Source organism: Coffea arabica, chromosome 9e (assembly GCF_036785885.1).
Source record: "Coffea arabica cultivar ET-39 chromosome 9e, Coffea Arabica ET-39 HiFi, whole genome shotgun sequence".
In the NCBI taxonomy this organism is placed as follows: Eukaryota; Viridiplantae; Streptophyta; class Magnoliopsida; order Gentianales; family Rubiaceae; genus Coffea; species Coffea arabica.
Window position 1 is genome coordinate 33,458,677 of NC_092327.1, and position 20,529 is coordinate 33,479,205.

General features: G+C 33.5%; 1 protein-coding gene across 3 annotated transcripts; it reads right to left on the minus strand.

Moving 5' to 3' along the window:
• Positions 1-471: 471 nt before the first annotated feature.
• Positions 472-9,169, minus strand: LOC113710478 (sister chromatid cohesion protein PDS5 homolog D-like). Of its 3 annotated transcripts, XR_011821446.1 has the most exons (13): positions 8,493-9,168; positions 7,639-7,842; positions 7,345-7,526; positions 6,760-6,886; positions 6,508-6,675; positions 5,049-5,870; positions 4,520-4,605; positions 3,216-3,260; positions 3,022-3,095; positions 2,783-2,834; positions 2,284-2,355; positions 2,121-2,164; positions 1,056-1,151 (listed from the first exon to the last, which is right to left on the minus strand). XR_011821446.1 is itself a non-coding variant. In XM_027233508.2 (11 exons), exons 1-11 carry the CDS (start codon positions 8,619-8,621, stop codon positions 977-979), a joined length of 2,061 nt encoding a protein of 686 aa, XP_027089309.1. In that variant the 5' UTR covers positions 8,622-9,164; the 3' UTR covers positions 472-976. The 3 variants fall into 3 exon arrangements, 2 of the variants coding, with proteins under 2 accessions (XP_027089309.1, XP_071922249.1); XM_027233508.2 differs by lacking the exons at positions 3,022-3,095; positions 3,216-3,260 and having other exon boundaries at positions 472-1,151; positions 8,493-9,164; XM_072066148.1 differs by lacking the exons at positions 1,056-1,151; positions 2,121-2,164 and having other exon boundaries at positions 2,283-2,355; positions 8,493-9,169.
• Positions 9,170-20,529: the final 11,360 nt, after the last annotated feature.

Consider the following 20,529-nt stretch of genomic DNA (forward strand, 5'->3'; position numbering starts at 1 on the left):
ATTTATACTACCACAAAACTAGACAAGCAACATCAAGAAAAAAATAAGGGATGTAAGCGAGAGATCCCAAAAAAAAAAAATTCTAGAGAACAACAGAAAATTCATAAAAATTCCATTTTTATTTGACATTTTGCTTTTTAAGTCTGTTGTATTTTATATTGTTTAAAGAATTAAGCTAGTATGTTTGTCAAGAACAAATGGCAAAATGTAAACGACTATGTTATGCATAGTGCCAAAAAAAACCATAAACCCCTTGCATTCACAATCTAATCCAAATGAACCCTCACAAAACTTTAAAAGCACAAAAGACAAACATATTTTCTTTCTTTGACCACTCATCAGTCAGCAAAGCACAGTTTTAATTAAGATATTCCAGTTCATCTGGATGGAAGAATTTAAGTCATTGCATGGATCTTTCTGACTTCTAAACAGAGATGTTAAAAAAAAAAAAAAAGAATATACGCATGGAAATGTTCTGAAAGCAAGAACTTGTTCCAATTTAGACAGGAATACCACCAGAATATATATATAGTAGCCTTATTCACTTGTTACTTCCACCAAGCATGTATTTGCAGCATCAGCATGCTGGCACCAAAAGCGATTCCAAGGAGCAAAGGTACCTAAACTAGAGATACATTACAACATAGGCTGTGCTAATAAGTCATGCCAGAGCTCCATATGGCTGAGATAACAAGTCATGCCCTGTCTATGCCTAAGAGCTAACTACTATCCCCACAAGTTTCACAAGGTTATATATAATGCAGAAATCGACTGCATAGCATGTATCAAGATCAAGTTCCACAAAATTTCAGAAGATCTGCTCTTCAAAGAGTGCCATGATGTTAGCTTTATGATATTCTCATATATTGTTTTGAGCAGTTTAATCTGCCACTCTCAAGATGCGATAATAGCGATTTGCCATGCATATCAGTTGAGTTATTGCTGAGATGCTTTTTTAGATTGTGCAGCTAAGCTTCTAGTTGCTAGATTTACTTGCATCCGTGAGAGTTTCACTTCTGAGATTCTCCTCCTCATCCTTTGATTCTTCATCATCCTTTGCCAAAACATCGATTTCGGTTTTGATGTGAAGAATATCCAGAGCAGATCTTGCTGCTGACTTCCTACCACGTTTTCGGCCTCGAGTTCGGGATCTAAAAGCAGAAATTCCTAGGCTGTTATGAAACCCTTGGCAATTTATTTCATTGCAATCATACACAAATTATCAAAATGCCGTGAATGCATCACAAAATTCCAGAACTCAATAATTAATAGACACATTTTATCTGAAGAAACAGAATCATCTTAGTTTTATCTTGTTATTGTGTTCGCTTTCTTCTTCTGTGAATCAATGATGTTCATCGGCCAAAGCAAACAATAACCTCAGATGAGAAAAGAAATAAAAGCATTGACAAAATAAAAGAAACATACAATTCTAATTTGGATTAAGTGGTTATACTCCCAATGCCTGCTCTAATTTAAAGTACATCACCATGTTAGAGTAGAGGAAATGCCTGTTATTATAGTCAAAAGTAGAGCAATGTCGCAGAGTTAAAGAGTCCAGTAAACAAACATAAAATACCAAAAATAATGACCAAGATATGAAGCATTACATGAAACGTCTTCCATAGAAAAGAGTTTGATATAGCATGGTTTTGTAGGATTTTTGTCTTTTTTTTTTTTTTACAGTTAATATTAGGGTTGTTTCGATTACAATAGCTCCCTTTTCCTCGTTTTCGGCCAACTTTTATTGATTATTCAATTTGAAACAATTAGACATAAGAAAACACTAACCAGTTAAGTCATTAAAATGAGCAAGAAGACGATCATCTAGCACCAATAACAAGCAACCCAGCAAAAGGAAATTCATGTACAGAAGTTCCCAATCAATGTCATGGCTACATGAACGAGCAAATGACTACCATCAACTTTTCTCACGTTGAACATGAGCATAAAACTTATCATGCAGATCCAGATATGGGCAAGGCAGAGTACAACCTCAAAAAGTGCCTCATTTACTACTTGAGAAAACTTGTGGATTAAGTTAAAAGAGAGAGATTTTCAACAGAAAGAAGTTTTAAAGATCTAAAGGAATACACACAGCCTTCTCAAATAGTGCTTACCGAACAGCAGCAGCATCAGAACTTGTAAGGCTGCCCTTTTTCTCCTGATAATATCACATCCCATCAACATTTGAGGAGGGGGGGGGGGGGTTGGGGGGAATGGGGGTGGGACAGAAAACTAAAAAATGTACAATGAAGAGTAGCATAAAATCAGGTAACTGACTTGGTCATCAAGCAGAAACCAACGTTCTTTTTTCAGATTCAAAATCTCCTGATCACCATCAACATATAAAACCTGAAACACAGGTGAGAGCAAATGAGCATGTGATGGCTCACAAGACAAACAACCATTTATCAGCACATTCTTGATCACCACAAAATGTTAAACCAGTGAGATACAGCAGCTCTCCTTGGAATGTATTATGGAGCAAAAATTTTTATATAGCCACTTAAATATATTAAAGTAATTAAGACTATTATGTATCAAAGGGAGAAATACAGTAGCAAATGGATCTACCACAAAAGGTCATATTCCTAAAGGATAAAGGGGAATGTTTACAAGTGCTCTTCTCTTATTATAAGTTTGTGATAAAGATCACAGCCTAAAAGCACAACATGGAGGTATAATATACAGGATGAAGCAAACCAAGGGTGCAGGAGGATTTGGAGAGTTGGATGATAGCAATAGTAAATAAATAGGCCATCTTTGCAAAAATTATCACCTTATGTTTCTTCTTTGAAGGATCAAAAGAAGCAATAACGCCTTCATAAAACCTGCACAAAAGAAAATGAATAAGATAAAATGTCATTCCATTTCTTTCCTAACACTGAAGATGGCATAAATGGCTCAAGTTTGGCCGATGTAATACGTGAAGTTTGATGAATTATCTCAATCCCAGTGGTAGAATTTTCATTTGGAATTTATGGAAGAACCAGTTTACCATTTCAACAATAACACTACCTGTGCTAATCATAAAATTAAGTTCATTGTCAATTCGGCAAAATCTGGACCAAGGTGTCTTGCCACCAAGGAGTCTGTACATATAATACATTCATGATCATGTATTCGTTGAACATATCAACTTTCAAAGTCAAAAGGACATACTTATCCCTAGAGGAAAAATAAAATCTCATTCAGACCCAAGTATTACTCACCGATAGGTTGATTTCTCCAGAGAAGGTTCGAATTTGTTTCCTTTTCTGCTAATTCAAATCAACAAAGCTATTACCGATCCATCTTTAATCTGCCTACACTCAAACTATATGCCCTTTTCAATCAACTTCAAACTTCCAAGCTTTAATGGTAATCAAGTACATTATCCAACAGGAAAGCTTCAGTACTGACCTCACTTTGTCATGCTTAGATCTAACAGACTGAAGATTCTTTTACAATGGCATGCATTCCTATCAATCAGCTTCGTACAAATGGAAATAACAGAAAATTGCCCGAGTTGATTCAAATACAAAGTTACTAAATATACACACACACATGCACAGACGTGCGCGCGCGCGAGATGCTGTACATATTACAGCATAGTCAAAGATTTTTACCAAACCACCATTGACACCGAAGTTGCCAGAAAAACTCCCAACCAGTAAAACTCGTATATCAACAGAACAAATCAACAAGGCAACGTCATTCCATCACATATTCCAAGATCAGAAAAGGCTTATTCAAGAATGAAAGTATTGGCTTGATGCAGCAAACGGAAATTTTAAGGGCACTACTCATAATCCGGTATCAAATTCCTTTTACTAAAACGATTAGAGGATTCAGGCAGCAATTGCCCAGCTGTGGAGAGGAAAAATACAGAGAAATGCTCGGTCAAGGAAAGGTTTGCTGGAACTCTGAAAAGATTTCACTGTGGCAGTTAATAAGGTTCCTAGTTTTTCAGTTTGGGATTATGCAGAGTTGTTGGAAACCCGTGGTCTTGTCTGATTGCAGGCAATAGTAGTAAAATGGACCCCTAGCTTAGCTGAACGAACTTCATAAATTATGCTTTTGAAGCCAAAACATCCTTTTTGGAGAATTTTGTACTTTCCAGCTAAGTTAGTTTCCACTGATGGTGTTTAACTGATAAGGCAGGACTTAAAATGGTGTCGTCCAACAGAAAATAAAAACAGGGAGACTTTAAATTGAGCCAAAAAGCATCGAGAATTGGGGTTGATGTAGTTTAGGTGGAAGGACATGTCAAAATGAAGCCCAAAAAAATCATATTAAAGCTTTGCTGAGGATGGAAAAAAAGCCAGATCGAAATAGCTTCAAATATCTAACAAGTAACATCCAGATCAACAAACACGGCTTAGAAGATTCTCCCATTACTCTAAGCTATTTCAAAGAAGCAGAACAACTTAGCCTAAAGTCAAAATGACAGTAACATTAAGATTTAAGAATTAAGAAGTCTATATGGAGGATGGATACAAAGTCTAGAGAATTATCAACAATTTAAGTTACTTACCGACTGTCCATGGGCCACCAGACCTTTATCCTTGAACCAACTAATTCTTCACCATACTCTTTGGCAATTCTAGGTTTCTTGGATACCTAAATTGGTTAAAGAAATATTTACAGGAACATCAGAAATAAGATACAAAAACCACCACAGATTATATGGGGGGAAAAATGCATTAGAACAAGGCATATGAGACAGAAACAAGATTTAGCAATCACTGCTGAGACACATTAGAGAAACCAGGAGTGCTTGCCGAAGATCTCAACAGAGGCCAAGCATGATTCTATTGATCTACATTCTCTAGTAGAAAGCTTTAGACTGAAGCTACAAGAATTGCTTCTCCCTTTACTTGGAAAATCAAATTTTTACTCCCTCCATCAAATTGAACATCCTACTTTCCTATTTGGGTGGTGAAAAAGCTTTGTCCACTTTGCTTATATGGAAGGTTTTAATCATCATAGGTAGTAATGCATCCAAACATCACTTAAACAAACAAAGTTCCTCTACTTGACTTATTGATGAACAAACATAATACCTCAGATTTTAGAGCTTTTTTGTCTTCTGCTCCTTTTCTTCCATCCTTTAACTTATATAAAATAAGTGGTTGTTCTTCTGAATCACTATGGAAGTCTTTTTCCGTCTTAATAACTACATTCTTTACACCAGCAGTTCTCTCCATATTATTCTTAACAGCGGATTTCTTCCTCCTTGAATATCTCACAGGGTTTTCTTCAGTATGTTTTGTTCTGGAAGATCCTATTCTTAAGTGACCATCAGAGCCCTGAAAGTGACCATCAAGATCACTATCATGATTAGCCATGTTCCCTTTCTTCTTTGACCTACCCCTTCTCTGAAGACTTTTACCTCCATCACTTGGATCTGGGGAAATGGGAGGAGGTGTGCTGTTAAAGTGTGATGTTCTAGGTTGAAAATAACTTGGTTCGCTCTCCTTCTCTGGTTCTAGATGAAAAGATGACTCTTCTGCAGACAAACTATGTGGCAAGCTACTGACTTTTCCATGATTCTTCCTCTTATAAGGCATTTCAAGAGAATTTGGGCTGCCAGTCATCCCAGAATGTTCATAATCTTTCTCTCGTTCTACCAGAGATTTAGATTCTCTTCCCATGCTACTTGGTACTATTCCAACACCTGTTCTTGCTTGAATTTCTCCTCCACTTTCTAAAGTTTCAGCGGCAACAGATTCTTTAGCCATGCTCTTCGTCTGCTCAATTTCATCCTTTGATCTGCTGTCATCATCATCAATCTGTAGAGATGTGCCAGCATGCAGCAGTGAACCACAAAGCTCAGCCTCTGCTGGCACAACAAAAGATGCATATGCTTCTGCTTCCACCATCACCTGATTAATTCAAAATAAATAAATCAAAGCCAATCTCATATCTTTATTTCAACTACTCCAACAGCAGAAAGAAGAACGATAAACCAGAAACAAACACAATGGACTCCGTACCATCTACACTAGAGCGACCAGAAATTAGCAGGGGAATACCAACCATTTGATATGCCTGGTCTGCTAATTTTGCTTACAAGAACCTTTTTCTCATCTTTAGGAAAAAGTCAACTTCGCAAATAAATTTAAAGAACTCCAAACTTAAAGACTAAAAACGCTTCCTGATGCATGAGAGACAACAGATTCAGTCTCACATCTGGGACACATAGCATAATTTGAATGAACAACCACTGACAGCATAAGTTACTCCTTAAAGTTGATTAACTTACTGAATGACTTCAAATTTTGCTATTAGTTAAGGGAAGATGAGTGTTAGTATATTTTCTAATGTCTCGTTATAAACAAAGTGAAGGAGAACGAACAAGAAATTTTAGGAAGTCCAAACATATCTCCATCATCACAAATACAATGAGCAACGAAAAACTATATCAGAAGCAAGCATGAACATTTGGAGATGAGCACAGATCATAACTACATCTGCCTTTTGCCAAAAAAGAAGTCAGTTGAAGGATAGAAGATATCGCACCACATTGTCCCCAGCTGGCATATCTCGGCATAACGAAGCAACTATATCGGCATAATCATTAATATCTAGCCTCATTAACTTCACTGCATTCATAAGATAAGGTCTGACTTTAGTTGAGCAGTTCTTTAATACTTTCTCTCCTAACCAAGAGGAAACGGGTGAAGTAATCTGAGGCAAACAATAAAGGTAACTGAGTAATAATAAAACAAGAACAAGAATAAATGAAACAGAGATCTATATAAGGAAGGGTACCTGGTTTTCCTTTTTCACACTAGCTAGAAGCGGCTTTAAAAGACCCAATGGGATGTCATCACTCTCATCTAAAAGCCAAGTCATAATATCTTCCATGTATGAGAATACAGCTTGCGGGTGGTTGAACCTTGTATTAGACATTCAAACACAACAACAATCAGCACATCACAATTGAATGTGTTGACTTGCATGAGACAGGTGCAAGATTAGCAAATGAATACCTCTAATTTGTTTAATTTGGTACAACTTTCTAAATTACTCCGTTATGCAAGTTGCATTGCAAACCATGAGTTGATCACTCGACAACAAATAATAAAGGTTTGCCATGAGTCCAGCAAATTTTTCAATTTCATTGCTGCTAAATGAGGAGTTCACGAAGTTGAAAGCGGATCATATTTGCAGGACATAATGGGAATGCTATTACAAGTTCGAATTCAAGATAACCTTAATTGTTAGTATTAGAGTTAATTTAAAGAAGCTAACAAATATCAATTACTACAAGATCCAAAGAGAAAAGGCAGTTAATCAAAATGTCTTGACAATAAAAATACATTTTAAAGATTAGCTGTAACATCTTAGCCTTACTTAATGGTACTTAGAAGGACTTCAAAGATTTTAGTGACCAATGAGTCGCAGCCTATGTCCAGCAAGATGATGCAGCATCTGACCTTTGCAACGATTTCAAGAATGTGCAAAGCTTTAGCATAACAGCGACCAGAGAAAAGCGACAACTTCTCAAATGCAGCTAAAGTCAACCGAAAAATATCCTGTACAGCATGCAAATGAAAAGGCTGAGAACTGGCTCTAAACAAGTATACAATAGGAAGCAGACAAACAAATACAGAAAAGAGTAGATACTGTTGTAGGTGTTCAGCTTACCTTCATTCTTTCATTCTCATAAGGTTGATGCGGAGCACTTATCCTTAACACCTCACAGATGCAAGACATAACTGAAATCCTGACATCTGTATTAGGATGTCTAAGCAGCCTATCAGAGATCAAAGCCATCATCGAAGGCAAGAGCCCATCTTGAATCAAACTGGAAGGATCTTGACCCACAATGGATAAAAGGTCCTCTACTTTCTAAACAACAGAATGAAAAAGAGGATGATGGTTAATTTACACTATGAGAGGTGGAACGCAAAATGGTATGTAGAAGTAAGCCGACAAATTTGAACAAATAACAAATTCATCAAGGAAAAAGGACAGCCTCATTCACAATATTTATCAGGCAGAAGTAAGCCATCAAACAATCATGAACCTACGGACTGAGAAATAAAGATCACGAAAATCAACAAAAATGCGATAAATATTTTGCCTTATTCAAAATGATTATGAAACAATAATGTACTAGGAACAACTCTTAGTGCCTCGTGCGTGCTTGGTGCTAGCCTATTTCTTACCAACTGGTGTAAACGTATGCAATTATTTTTTGTGGTTTACAAAATCAAACCCAATATTAGGGAAAGAATTCACATTTTTCCAGCAAATTCATGACCAAATAAATAAAGCGCCAATTTACAATCTCAACCACCCAAAACCAAAGAACTAAATCAACAAAAACGCTCAAGAAATAACCTTTTAGCACGAATTATAGGACCCCCAATAAGACCAAATCAAAAACATTTTTACACGATTTCTCACATGCATGCAAAATAGCTAAAAACAAAATTATAAATCAAGCCAACATCAAAAGAATGCAGAAAATGTAGCATAAAAGAAATGATCTTTACATCGAGGGCAGCAAGAAGATCATCGGCAGAAGAAGATGGCACCAGAAGCTTCACCCCAGCTTCAATCAGCTGGCTTTGAAGTTGAAGCTCCTTCACCGAATCCAAAACACCCAAACCGTTAACATCCATTGCCCAACTTAAATCCCCACAGAGCCACGAGGCAAAATTACCCCAACCCAAGAAATGCTGGCAACCTAGCTCCTAATTCCCAAAACCCACCTCCAAAATCTTATATTTTTGCCAACCCAACTCGAATTTGGCCCTTAATTCGTCGACCCTGCACCAAAATTTCTCCCCAAGAGTTGAAAATTGAAGAAATCAAGGAGATTTTATCAATAAGCCTAGGAACTTCCGTCGTCGGATGAAAGGAAAAGGCAGGTTTTTGTGGGCTGACGCAGTGATGAGTGCAGAACTAGTTAACTAAGAGTACAGAATAAGCTGCATTTTTTAAAATTATGGCCATGAATGGGTAATCTCAGACATAGCCGTTACAGGTACTAGGACATCTGCAAGAAGAAATGGCTTTGCATGCAGAGGAATTTTCGAATTCTGATGGAATTTCTCGCGGATTCTGGGTGGTATATGCATTTTAGCTAAATTTTGAGTTTGAAATCCGGTGTTTGTTCGTACAATTTGGTGGGATTTTTCACTTTTAAGTGGGAAGTCAGCTGACTGAAGTGGGATTGTGGGAAGTGAAGTGACTTGACAAGAGCAGATCTTGAAGGGATGTAATGATATGTGAGTACAAAATTTGACTTCATAATTTTCTTAGGCTCTATTTTGTCTTTAGTTGGCCCTTCCTAATGTCGATTATTGTTTTTTACCCTCAAAATTGATTACCAAGTCCAAACACGTATAATGCACGTATTGCCCTCAAAAAAAAAAAAAACACGTATAATGCACGGGGAGTTTATAAACAAAAATCTATTTACTTATAATGAGAGATGAATCAACTTTTTCATGCTTATATTAGTCAAAATAAGTCCACTTTGAACTCACCAATTCATTTCATTTTATAGCATAATGCCCTTCTCAAGGGTTTCTTTTCCTGAATTGCAATTTGCTCAAAATTGATTTGGCTTCGAGCATCAACACAGGTGGATCATAAGTCATTTAAAACTTACAAGTCGTTCAACAGCACAGTGCTAATGTTGATAATGGAATTTAAACACATCTGTTTTTGTAAAAAAAAAAAAAAAAAAAATTGGCCGTCCTTACCAATTGAACTAACTCGTGTTAGCTGTTCAAAATTTTTCATTATGCTTTAATGAAGTTGAAGTTGATTTAGATCTCCTTTCACTGTTAAGTTCAAAATTCGAATCCTGATAATTGGGAGTGAGAAGGGTGTGAAAAGATATAAGAGGTTAAAAAAAAAAGTTGGAAATTAGTTGACACTTGAGTCCTTATTGGCTGCCATAATGGTTATATTGGGCATTTGCTGAAAGTTAATTATGGAATGCCACATAAACAGTGTATACATTAAGAAAATGGTTGTCTTTTTTTTTTTCTTAGTTGGGAAAATGGTTGTCGTTTTGGATACTTAAAAAATTTTGCGTTGTGCTAAATCAAATGCAAAATGTGATTTTTGCTATGACAAGCGAACAACATACGGGCAATGAATTTACCGAGGTAGCAATAGTTAATGAAAGACAAATCATATGTCACCTTGCCAAAACCACATTTGACACGTCATCCGACTAAGTTTCATTTTCACCATGTAAATCTAATGGCGTATCTTTAGTGAATATAAATCTCAGATCCAAAGATGAAGCTTTGTCTGTCCTCCGCCATATGTTGAATATGTAGTTATGTGGTAGAAGAGAACAAGAAAAGAGGGTACGAAACAGTTCCAAGTAGCCTTACTTTGTGCAGCTTTTTCCAAATACTCCTGTTTATATAAGTATGGTATAGGTTTAATTAGGAAGAATAGAGCTTAAGTAAGATTTGTCTTAATTTTACATTATGCCAAAAATGCCTTTTCTTCCTAATAATTAGATTTATTATGTTCTAATAATAGTCAATAATGGTATCACTTATGAAGGCCAAAAACTAAAAACTTAATTGACGTTGAACTATGAAGACAATAAACAAAGCAACACTTTTTATTTCGATCTAAATTTCTTGATTAATTACAGCCTAATTCAATTTCTAAATCGTCATAAATGTTACTCTTGGTACAAAAATAGGGTGCTCTTAGGATAATGGAGTCTTTGTCATTTGTGCTTTGTATCAAATTCTATCCACAAAAAAAAATAAAAGAAAAGGAAAGGAAAGGAAAAAGAAAAACTCAATTATTCTGGAGAAATGAAATTTCAATTGTAAAAATGAACAGTCATACATAAAATCTTTGTATCTGGTTGATCATTTACACTCCATTAATAACAAAAATATCATACAAAAGAATGCAAAAGAGTTCAATTTTAAAGAATGTGCGTACATCCCTTCATTTTTCAAAAACAATGCATATCACTTCATATTGAAAAATTACATCAAAGTACTAACATATTCAACTTGCAAACCATAAAAAATAATAATGGTAGAGCAAACAAACATTATTTGTCCAAACAATTATCTTTTGCTTAGCAAGCTAGAAAAAAAAGTCCACAATAAATTCAGAGAAATTCTCTAGAGAAAATTTAACAAATGGGTGATACCTCCAGTTAATTTAAAATAAAGTTTTAAAGATAATTGGTCAAAAAAGATGAAAAATATGCACATATTAAATTATGATGTTAACAATAAAATTTTGCCAAAAAATTAGTGTATAAGAAATATCATATATCATGATACTGTGATCACATGCAAATCACGTGAACTATTACCAATCTATATAAAGGAAGATAAAATTGAAGGGATAGTGGTTAAATGGTGTGTGTGTGTGTGTATATATATATATATATATATTTTTTTTTTTTTTTGGCTGACGGGGTGGGTGTCCGGGTCAATCTTTACGGGACCCGACTAATCCCACTCCAACCTGAGAGGAGAGGCCCTTCCCCCGAACACGGTAATCCTGAGACTCGATCCCTGGTGGGAGAGTTGGACAACGACTTCCAAGGGGTTGTCGTGACCAAACGAGCTGCCCAGGAGTAACAGTTAAATGGTTTATATAGTAGGCGCCAATGCCACCAGCACTATTAAGGCACCATTATACATGTTTGAGATAAACAAAGATTCCATTACTAAAACACGGTTATGTGCAAGACCTATTCTAGGTGTTATTAGTTTTAGTACATCATAACTTGCATGCCCAAAATATTAAGCCGGAGGGGATGCTAAGTAGACAGGTCGTTTATTTAAGGATCTGCCAATAGTACATGTCCTGACAATCCCGCGTTCCATGATCAAGTTTGTTTGCATGTGGAGGTCTACATATGTATTTCACAATAACCCAAGAATCAGACTGAATAATTAGAGGTGAGATATTAGTTCAATCCAATTGCAAGTCCTACATTAAGTGCGCATAATTTTTCGTTAAAAGAAGAAAAAAGTGCACGTAATTCTGCCGTTTGATTGCTGTGCCCTATGGTCATTTTAGTTCCAGCAATAACAATTCCTTCAGGACCTCTAATTACTCCTCTAATTTCAGGCTACGTTTGGATTCAAGGATTTGAAGAAAGATACTCTCAAATCCCTCTAATTGTTTAAATTATTCAGAAGGTATTTGAATTTGTAAATCGCCGGTTATTGTCATTTTAAAATATATTTTGATAATTGGTAAATTACAAATCTAAATGCATCTAAAGTTACCCAAATAACTAGAGCGATTTGAGTGGATTTCAAATCTTTCGTCAAATTCTCCAATCCAAATGTGCATAATTTGATGCACTTACGATGTAGAGATGAGCAAAGGATATATTACGTTTGCTTTGAAAGCATTTTAGTGGGACGAAACGAAATTTGAGAGAACCATGCCCATTACCTAGCTATTTTTCAAAAAAGAAAATCAAGTTCCATTTACCATCAACTTTTACATAGCTGAGTTTGTCTTAATTGGGTTGGATCAATCTATAGTAAATAGTGAACTGAAAATCAGAGCAATAACTTTTAACAACTCCATTTTTTGGAATCCATCCAAGAATTTGGCTCATTTTGACTATATAATCAAGATTGCAACAAGATTTGGGAAGAACCAAAGCATTCTCAGAATCATATGGTGGAATGATCAAAATGCTACATTCCACTCTGAAGACAATCAAGCTCAGTAGATTGTTTTCGATACAAATTTATCGTGCATATCTTGTGCATGTAGCAATAACTGTGAATTAATTGTCTTTAATAAAACAAACTCTATCGAAGTCTGACTTGATGATTTAAAGGCAGGCAGCAATATTTCCATCTAAAGATTGAAATCAAAACATAGAAGGGTAATTTAGAGGATGATAGGTCAGTTCACTATGTTAGGGATGCTTTTGAAATTGATCATATATAGTAATGAAGAATAGTATTGAAAAAGAAGTCATTCAGAATTAAAGAAAAAGAATGATGTCAAAAAAGGTAAATAAAATTAAATACAAGAACAGTCAAAGGGAGAGAAGCTTCCTATGTTATCTAAATAATAAAGATGCCGGGACAATACAAATGCAGTTTATATGTTTATGAGCATGCATTTGAGTGATTTTGTGATTTAACATTTGGATTATTTAGTATTGAAAAAGATTTAAAGCAATTTGGCTCTTGAAATGTACTTTAAATTAAGTTTATGTTTTTTTTTTTTGGATCGACAGTTAACATCTCAGCCATTTTCCCCTCGAATCTATTCTTCCTGGATTAGATTTTAGCTTTGTGTGGAAATTTTGATTATACATTAGAAATGGAGTGAAATCAATTTTTCTTATCTTAAAATTTATATGCCCTAAATGCCTGTGCGCAAATAGAGTATTGGTCGATTGTTTGGCAAGTTAAAGCAAAATATTTTTCAACTAATCTACCAACCTTAATTTGCAATAATTAATGTCTTGCCTGTTTCTCAATTAGTATAATTAGCTGAGAGAAATCTGCAGAGAAGCGCTTCCTTGTTTGGATTGAGGTTTTTTCTAGGAAAAATTTTACATTTTTTGTGATCACAATTTCCAATCACCTTTACCTCATATACATGAAATCGTTACAACAAATTTTTCTATAAAACTTTAAAACATAGCAATCCAAACACAAACATGCATGTATGTTATTTAGTTATTATGAAGTGGATACTTCTAAAACAGTTGACAATTTGATAGATCTAACCATAGAAGTCTTCATTGTAAAACACTTTTAAGTGCTTCCAATTCCGAGAAAATATGCTTCCAATTGTAGACCACCAGCAATATAATGGAAGAAAGTCACCATCAAGTGAGCGCGATTTTGGATGTGTATGTTATCTATATCATGCAAACTCCATTAGTAAACTCCACGAGTTTAATAAATTATAGTTAGTGTGAAATAGTTAGTGCTCCTTCTTAGTATATTTTTATACTTTTATTTATAATAAACCAGTCATTTTTCTCTTCAAATTATTCTTCCTAGATTCGATGTTAACTATTTTGAAGAACATGATTATTCATGAAAAACATAATAAGGTCATATTTTCTTACATTCACTTTCTTTTGAAAAGATATAGGTTGATTGTTCGGCAAATTTATGCATAACAATTTTCACGCATCATACTAACCTTTTCTAATCATGGCTTCGCATGGATTAGGTATTTTTTAGGGTGCTTATTTAAAAATTTTATTGTAACAGTGTTTGTAAAAAAAAAACTTTTACTACAGATAGTTAGGTGTTTTTATAAGTGTTTTTGAAGGTATTTTTTTAGGGTGTTTTTGAGGATGTATTTTAAAATATTTTTAGAATTAAAAAAATTTTAATATTTTTTAAAATTTGAAAATAACACCACCCACCACTGCCGCCACAGGAGGGAGGGAAAGAAAGGAAGAGGGGAGGGAAGAGGGAGGAGAGAGGAGGAGGAAGGAAGTGGTGGTAATAGTGGGTGGTGGTGGTATGTCTGTTGGGTGGAAATTAATTTTTTTTTTATTTTTTTTAGGTGTATTTGAGATTGTCTGTATTTTTGAAGTTATTGTAAACTTCACAAACAAAAATAATTTTTTAAAAAAAGAACAATCCATATGGCATATTGTTGTACTTGTATCTTAAGTTAGTACTAGAAACGAGAGAAGAATTTAGCACTAAGATAATTCACTATGAAGTGGATGCTCCTTAAGCCAACACATGTTGATTCATTAGGTATGACTGAAAAACGGTGAAGTCACATAGGATTGTAGATGGGCAATTGTCCCTCACAAATTTGATAAAATTATACAATGGTCTTGAAATTTTTCAAGAGTTTTAAGTTTGCATCATATTTGCACCCTTGAATTTCATAAAATTCTCCTTTTTAGTTGTATTGTCCCCCTTAAATTTAAGAAAATTCCTTTCTCTATATTGATTATCTTTTGAAATTTTATATATTCCTCCCTTATTCTACATTTATTCCTTAAAAATAAGATTTTTTATTGATTATTTCTAACAAAAATTTTGGATCTATTCCAAATTAAACATTAACAACACTCTAATTAAAAAAAAAAAGGATTTGGCATTCTAAATCAAAGTAAATATCCTATTTCTTATATCAATCTAAGAGCATGATTTATGCTAAAGTTGACTATTGTATCTCCTTACCACAAGGTTCTAGCTCTACTGTGATTGAACCACTTCCTCGACCTATGGTCTCATGATTTACTTTGCATAATGATAGTAACTAGAGCCAAAATCACCAACGTTTAACTACAAAGACAATCTAATGGATCAATTACTTGTTGTAAGGCATCTAGGATTACATTTAAATGGAAGTAGCACATCTCTCAAAGCATGAATTAGAGTTCATAGGGGAAACTGGAATTTCACTTTTTTATTTGGAAAAAGTACACTAACTGTCTCTCACATATTACTAATATGACATTTAGTCCATTAGAATCAAAATGAGCACTCAATTTGCATCGATTAGAATCAAACTTGTCACTAATTCGTCATGAAGTCATTTAGTCAATGATCAAGGACTTAATTTGCTTTTGTTACAATCACTCATTTGAAAATAATTTCTAGAATGTTTTTGTCTCGTAAAGAAAAATGTTGTTTGCTTGGTAAAATTTCCTAATGATGTCCTATGTGCCATTATATGTTGACTTCAAGTAGTAAAATGCCAAGAAAGAGAGATTTTAAATTTGCATATTATCTATATTGGGAAAGTTAAATTAATCAATTCCACACAAGAAACTTGACAGCATTCTATTTCTGAGAAAGCACGCATAGCACTCACGTTACTTTCTAATAAAATGATAATTTTTTTGATCAATACTCTCTTTTCTTTTTCTTTTTTTTCTCCAAACTATTCTTCCTAATTTAGCCGTTAGTCATTGTCCAGAGTATAATTACAAGAAATACCCTACTCATCTTGAAAATTATATATGCCCTAAATGCATTTGCATATTGTCAAATACCTATATTAATTTTTGGAACGAGTTATATCAATTTTTGGAGTGATGAATATTTGTGGCATGTACAACTTTTGTTTTGTGCACATAATCTTGTAATTGCATTTTCACTTCAAGCATAGCAATTTTTATGTACTATATGAATCTTTGATGATCGTTGTCTTTGCCTGCATCTAATTTAGCATTAAACAAGATTAAAGAATGTAGCAGTAAGTAAATTTAGAACACATGTTACATCTACTTCATTGTGAGGAGGACACTTCTGAAGCACTTGATAATATAATTTCACATGAATTACATATGCATGGGTATTTTCAAGAATAGTACTAAAATTCTCTGACTTTCATGTTAACTATTGTTTATTATCAATCTAAGCACAAGAAAATTCAATATTTTGCTTAGAATAAGAGATAGTGAATAAGATTGTAGCATTTTGTATTGCTATTAGATTGCACATGTGATTGGACGGTGATAGTTTACCTTACCCTTGTAATGGTGGGATTGAAGAAACTCAAGAAGAAGATAGGCCATACTCTCTTTGTCATGGAACATGGGGGTAGAAATATATTTGTTAAGAAACTCTGCTTCATTGCCAATAGACTTCATTAGAGTTGGCTTGGGAATTGATGTAATAAATGATTCAAAATCTAGCTCAAGAACAGAGTTACTGTTGTTGCATGTATAAAATGCTCAATCAAATCACATTGGAGGCTAAAATTAGAGGTGTTAAATGGTTGATTTGGGTGGGTTAAAATGGGTCATAGGTATAAGTGAGTCAATCTATTTATATTCATTTAACTAGTTTTGTACCCGTTCGTTGAACGGGAATCTTCGAAAAATAATAATCTATTTAGTCAATTTTATAAAAATGTCGATATGAAATACAAACTTAATGTATATTTTATTATAACCTTTCTTAAGTATATTACTATATGCGCATTGTAATATAAAGTATTCTTATAATATAAATTTGAACATCTAATTCAGTAAACAATAATTCAAAAATGAAAAAAATAACATTCGACAATACCATAACATTCAAAAACTTGAAAATAAATAAAAAGTGCAGTAAATAGTATCAAATAATATTCTACTCTTCAGAAACTCGTTTTTCTTTTTCTTCTGTTTGAACATTTCCTCGATTTGTCCGTGCAAATCAGCATTTATTGATTTTCCATTATCACTGCATGATAGCAAAGCAGGATAACTAAGTATAAAAAAAAAAAATGATTTATCGCATTCAAGATTGTGTATAACAATACGTAAAGATTATAATTTAAGAAAGTAAAATAATATATTAAATCTACCTTCTCATGCAAATCTTTTTATGAGGATTCCCTTCCTCTGTGGTTTTTGTTGAACCCTCTGATGAATAATTCATATGAAGTGTATTGAAATGTTGTTGATTAGAATAATCTATTATACTAATTGGGATCTAGGAAGAAGATGCTTCAGGTTGGTATTGGTTGTCGGTTCCACCAATCTGATAATGATTTATCAAAATTAAAGGCAAAAATATTATGTGAGATATAATATGTGAAATATAAGAGAAATTTTTATTACTAATTCAAGATATATTACTAATCCTATGTGTTCATAAAAAAACAAACAGAAAATAAAAACAAAATTCAAGATATGTTACTAAACTTTTACAATTGAAGATCAACATGCCTTTTTTTAAAAAAAATATGTATTGAAAGAAAATGTACCTGATAATCAAGAGGAGTGGAAACCAAAAATCGATGCTTTAATGTGCCAACCGCTTGCACTGAAAATACCTAACCATGAATTTGATGTTTGAAATCAATATATTAGAGGCTATATGTAGTGTAGGCATAAGAAATAATTGATAAGAATATAAAAAGATATTGATGAGAACATTAAAAGTAGGTTTATCTTGATTTAAATTGTTTAAAGTACGTAACTTTGGGTAGGAAATAAAAATCCTATAATATTAAGAATTCTTATAGGAAATAAAAATGCGTTCTCAAGACAAACTTTACCTACCTTGAAAGACCACCTCAACTATATCGAGTCCTTTTAGTGCATGGACTCCTATGGTGTGGGTCCACACACTAAATACTCCCCACCATCTGAGCAGAGATGTATTGTGAATCTTATAACCTAGTCATGAGTATAACCTGCATATTTTGATTAACAATGAACGGGTTTATAGAAATTTACAAACCCGTGCTCAAATAGAAATTTATATTTAACCATACGGGTCAAATACATATAGTTAATTGGATTCAATTAACTTTTTCTTTTCCATAAATTTCGTGCTATGCACTATGTCTTGATAACGTACTTAATAATAAAATTTATTAAGAATCTTATTTCCAACATCAGATATTGACTTCTGTTATTAATGGTTCCTTTTGAAATTAGTTACTTTTCTACTTCTTTTAGTGATAACAATTCTTATTTACTTCGGCTCCCTATGCAGTACACAAATTATTGGCATGAATTTGGAGATATATCTAATAGAGATATTTATTTCTCTTTTATTTATATCGCATTACTTTCCAATTCTTTTTTTGGATAGGAAATAAGAATCATATAATATTAAGAATTCTTATAGGGAATAAGAATTGATATATATATAAACAAAAAAGGAGCAAGCCACGTAGGAAACTACTTGCCATCTCGTTAAGCCACGTAAGAAAGAGAAAACATAAAGGGATAAGAATGAGAATACGACTTTATTATATATATATATATATATATATATATATAATTAGATGGGTATAAATAAGTAAGTCAAAAAATGGGTGGGGTAATCCAATTATCCATCTACAACCAATTTATTTTCACTTTTTACAAACCTATCTAAATATATTTTGTAAACTAAATTATCAATTTATACCACTCTTTGCACCCATCATTAATATTAAATATTTACTTATAATGCCAATAAGTCTAATTACCAATTTTTTCCCATCGTGCGCCATGTCGCAAAATTGCATACTATTTAATAATTGAACAATGAGAATATAAAAATTTGAACCAAATAATATGAAAGTTAACATAAAAACATAATCCAAAAACTTATCCCACTCCACCCTTTGCACCCCATCATTAATTTTAAATATTTATTTATAATGTCTAATAAGCCTAATTACTAATTTTTTTTCTCATCTGTGCACTATGCCGCAAAAGTACTTACTATTTAACAATTGAACAATAAGAATATAAAACTTTAAACTAAATAATATGAAAGTTAAAATAAAAACTTAATCCAAATACTTATCCCACCCTATTCTCTTAGTCAATATTCTAGAGTTTGTAAAAACTTCTATTTGTTAAAGTATGTCAATTGGCAAAATGAAAATTTGACATGTACTTTTCAATATTTCGTCATGATTTCAATCGAGCAAAATAGTAGCTACCAAACACAACCAAGAACCAATTTCCTAGGTAACTCAATTTGAAGAAATGCCAAAATGAAAGCAGAACTTCTTGTACCCAATTCTCAATCAGTTAGTTAACCATACATCCGACTTTTCTATACAACTATTGGAACTTTAAAAAAAAAAACCAAAATATCTTTGTTCTTTAGAAAATAGTCAAAATACCACTACTTCATTGAAATATTCAACAATACAGAGATCATTGAAACAATGAAGGCTAGAAACGACGTTATGAGCAAATGTGAATCATTTCAAAGCATCTATATCAGGGATCAGAGATTTCAACATTTTCCTCAATAGACGGGATATTTGGCCTTCATTTTTTTGAAGATTTGCTCTGCATTACGGGATGCATTACTGGGCAAGAAAACATTCAAACCCAATGGCAATGGCAGCTTTAGCTTTGGCACCACAAACCAGTCTCTAGGTAAAGTGTGTTAAAACATAGGAATTAGAATAAAAGGGCCTAAATTAGATATTCCCTCCTCCCCCAACCCATCTCCTCCCCTCAAAGAAAGCCTTAGGTTATTCTGTTTTTCTTAAGATGTATGAATATTAAGTAGCTGTTCAAGACCTTATCAAAATCATACCACCGAGTTAGCTGTGATGATATGACCCTCCAAGGCAGCCGAGCTGGTCTCACTAAGGGTTAGTACACTCGAGATCCAGTGTTCGAGTCTTGTCACAAAAATGGGGAATAACCCAACAACTCGAATAAGGGTTGGGGCCTGAAGTGGGGCCAGGTTCTTTTTTTTGACAAAAAAAAAAAAAAAAGTTAGTTGTGATGATTCATCAAGCATAAAGGAGCACAAAAGCAAGACAACTTTTTTTGTTTTGGATGCTAACTATTGTGTAGAAAATTAATAGAGTAGTAAAAGTCAAACTTGTCACTGATTGGTCACGAAGACTATTCATATAATGATCAAGGACTTCATTTGCTTTTGTTACAATCACTCGTGTGAAAAGAATTAACCATTCACCACCAACCCATGTAATTTCTAGAGTGTTTTTATTTCATAAAGGAAAATGTTGTCTGGTTAGTAAAACTTTCTAATGATGTCCTATATGCTGTTAAACATTGACTTCAAATAGTAAAATGCCAAGAAAGAGAGATTTTAAATTTGTGTATTATTTATATTAGGAAAAATAAATTAATCA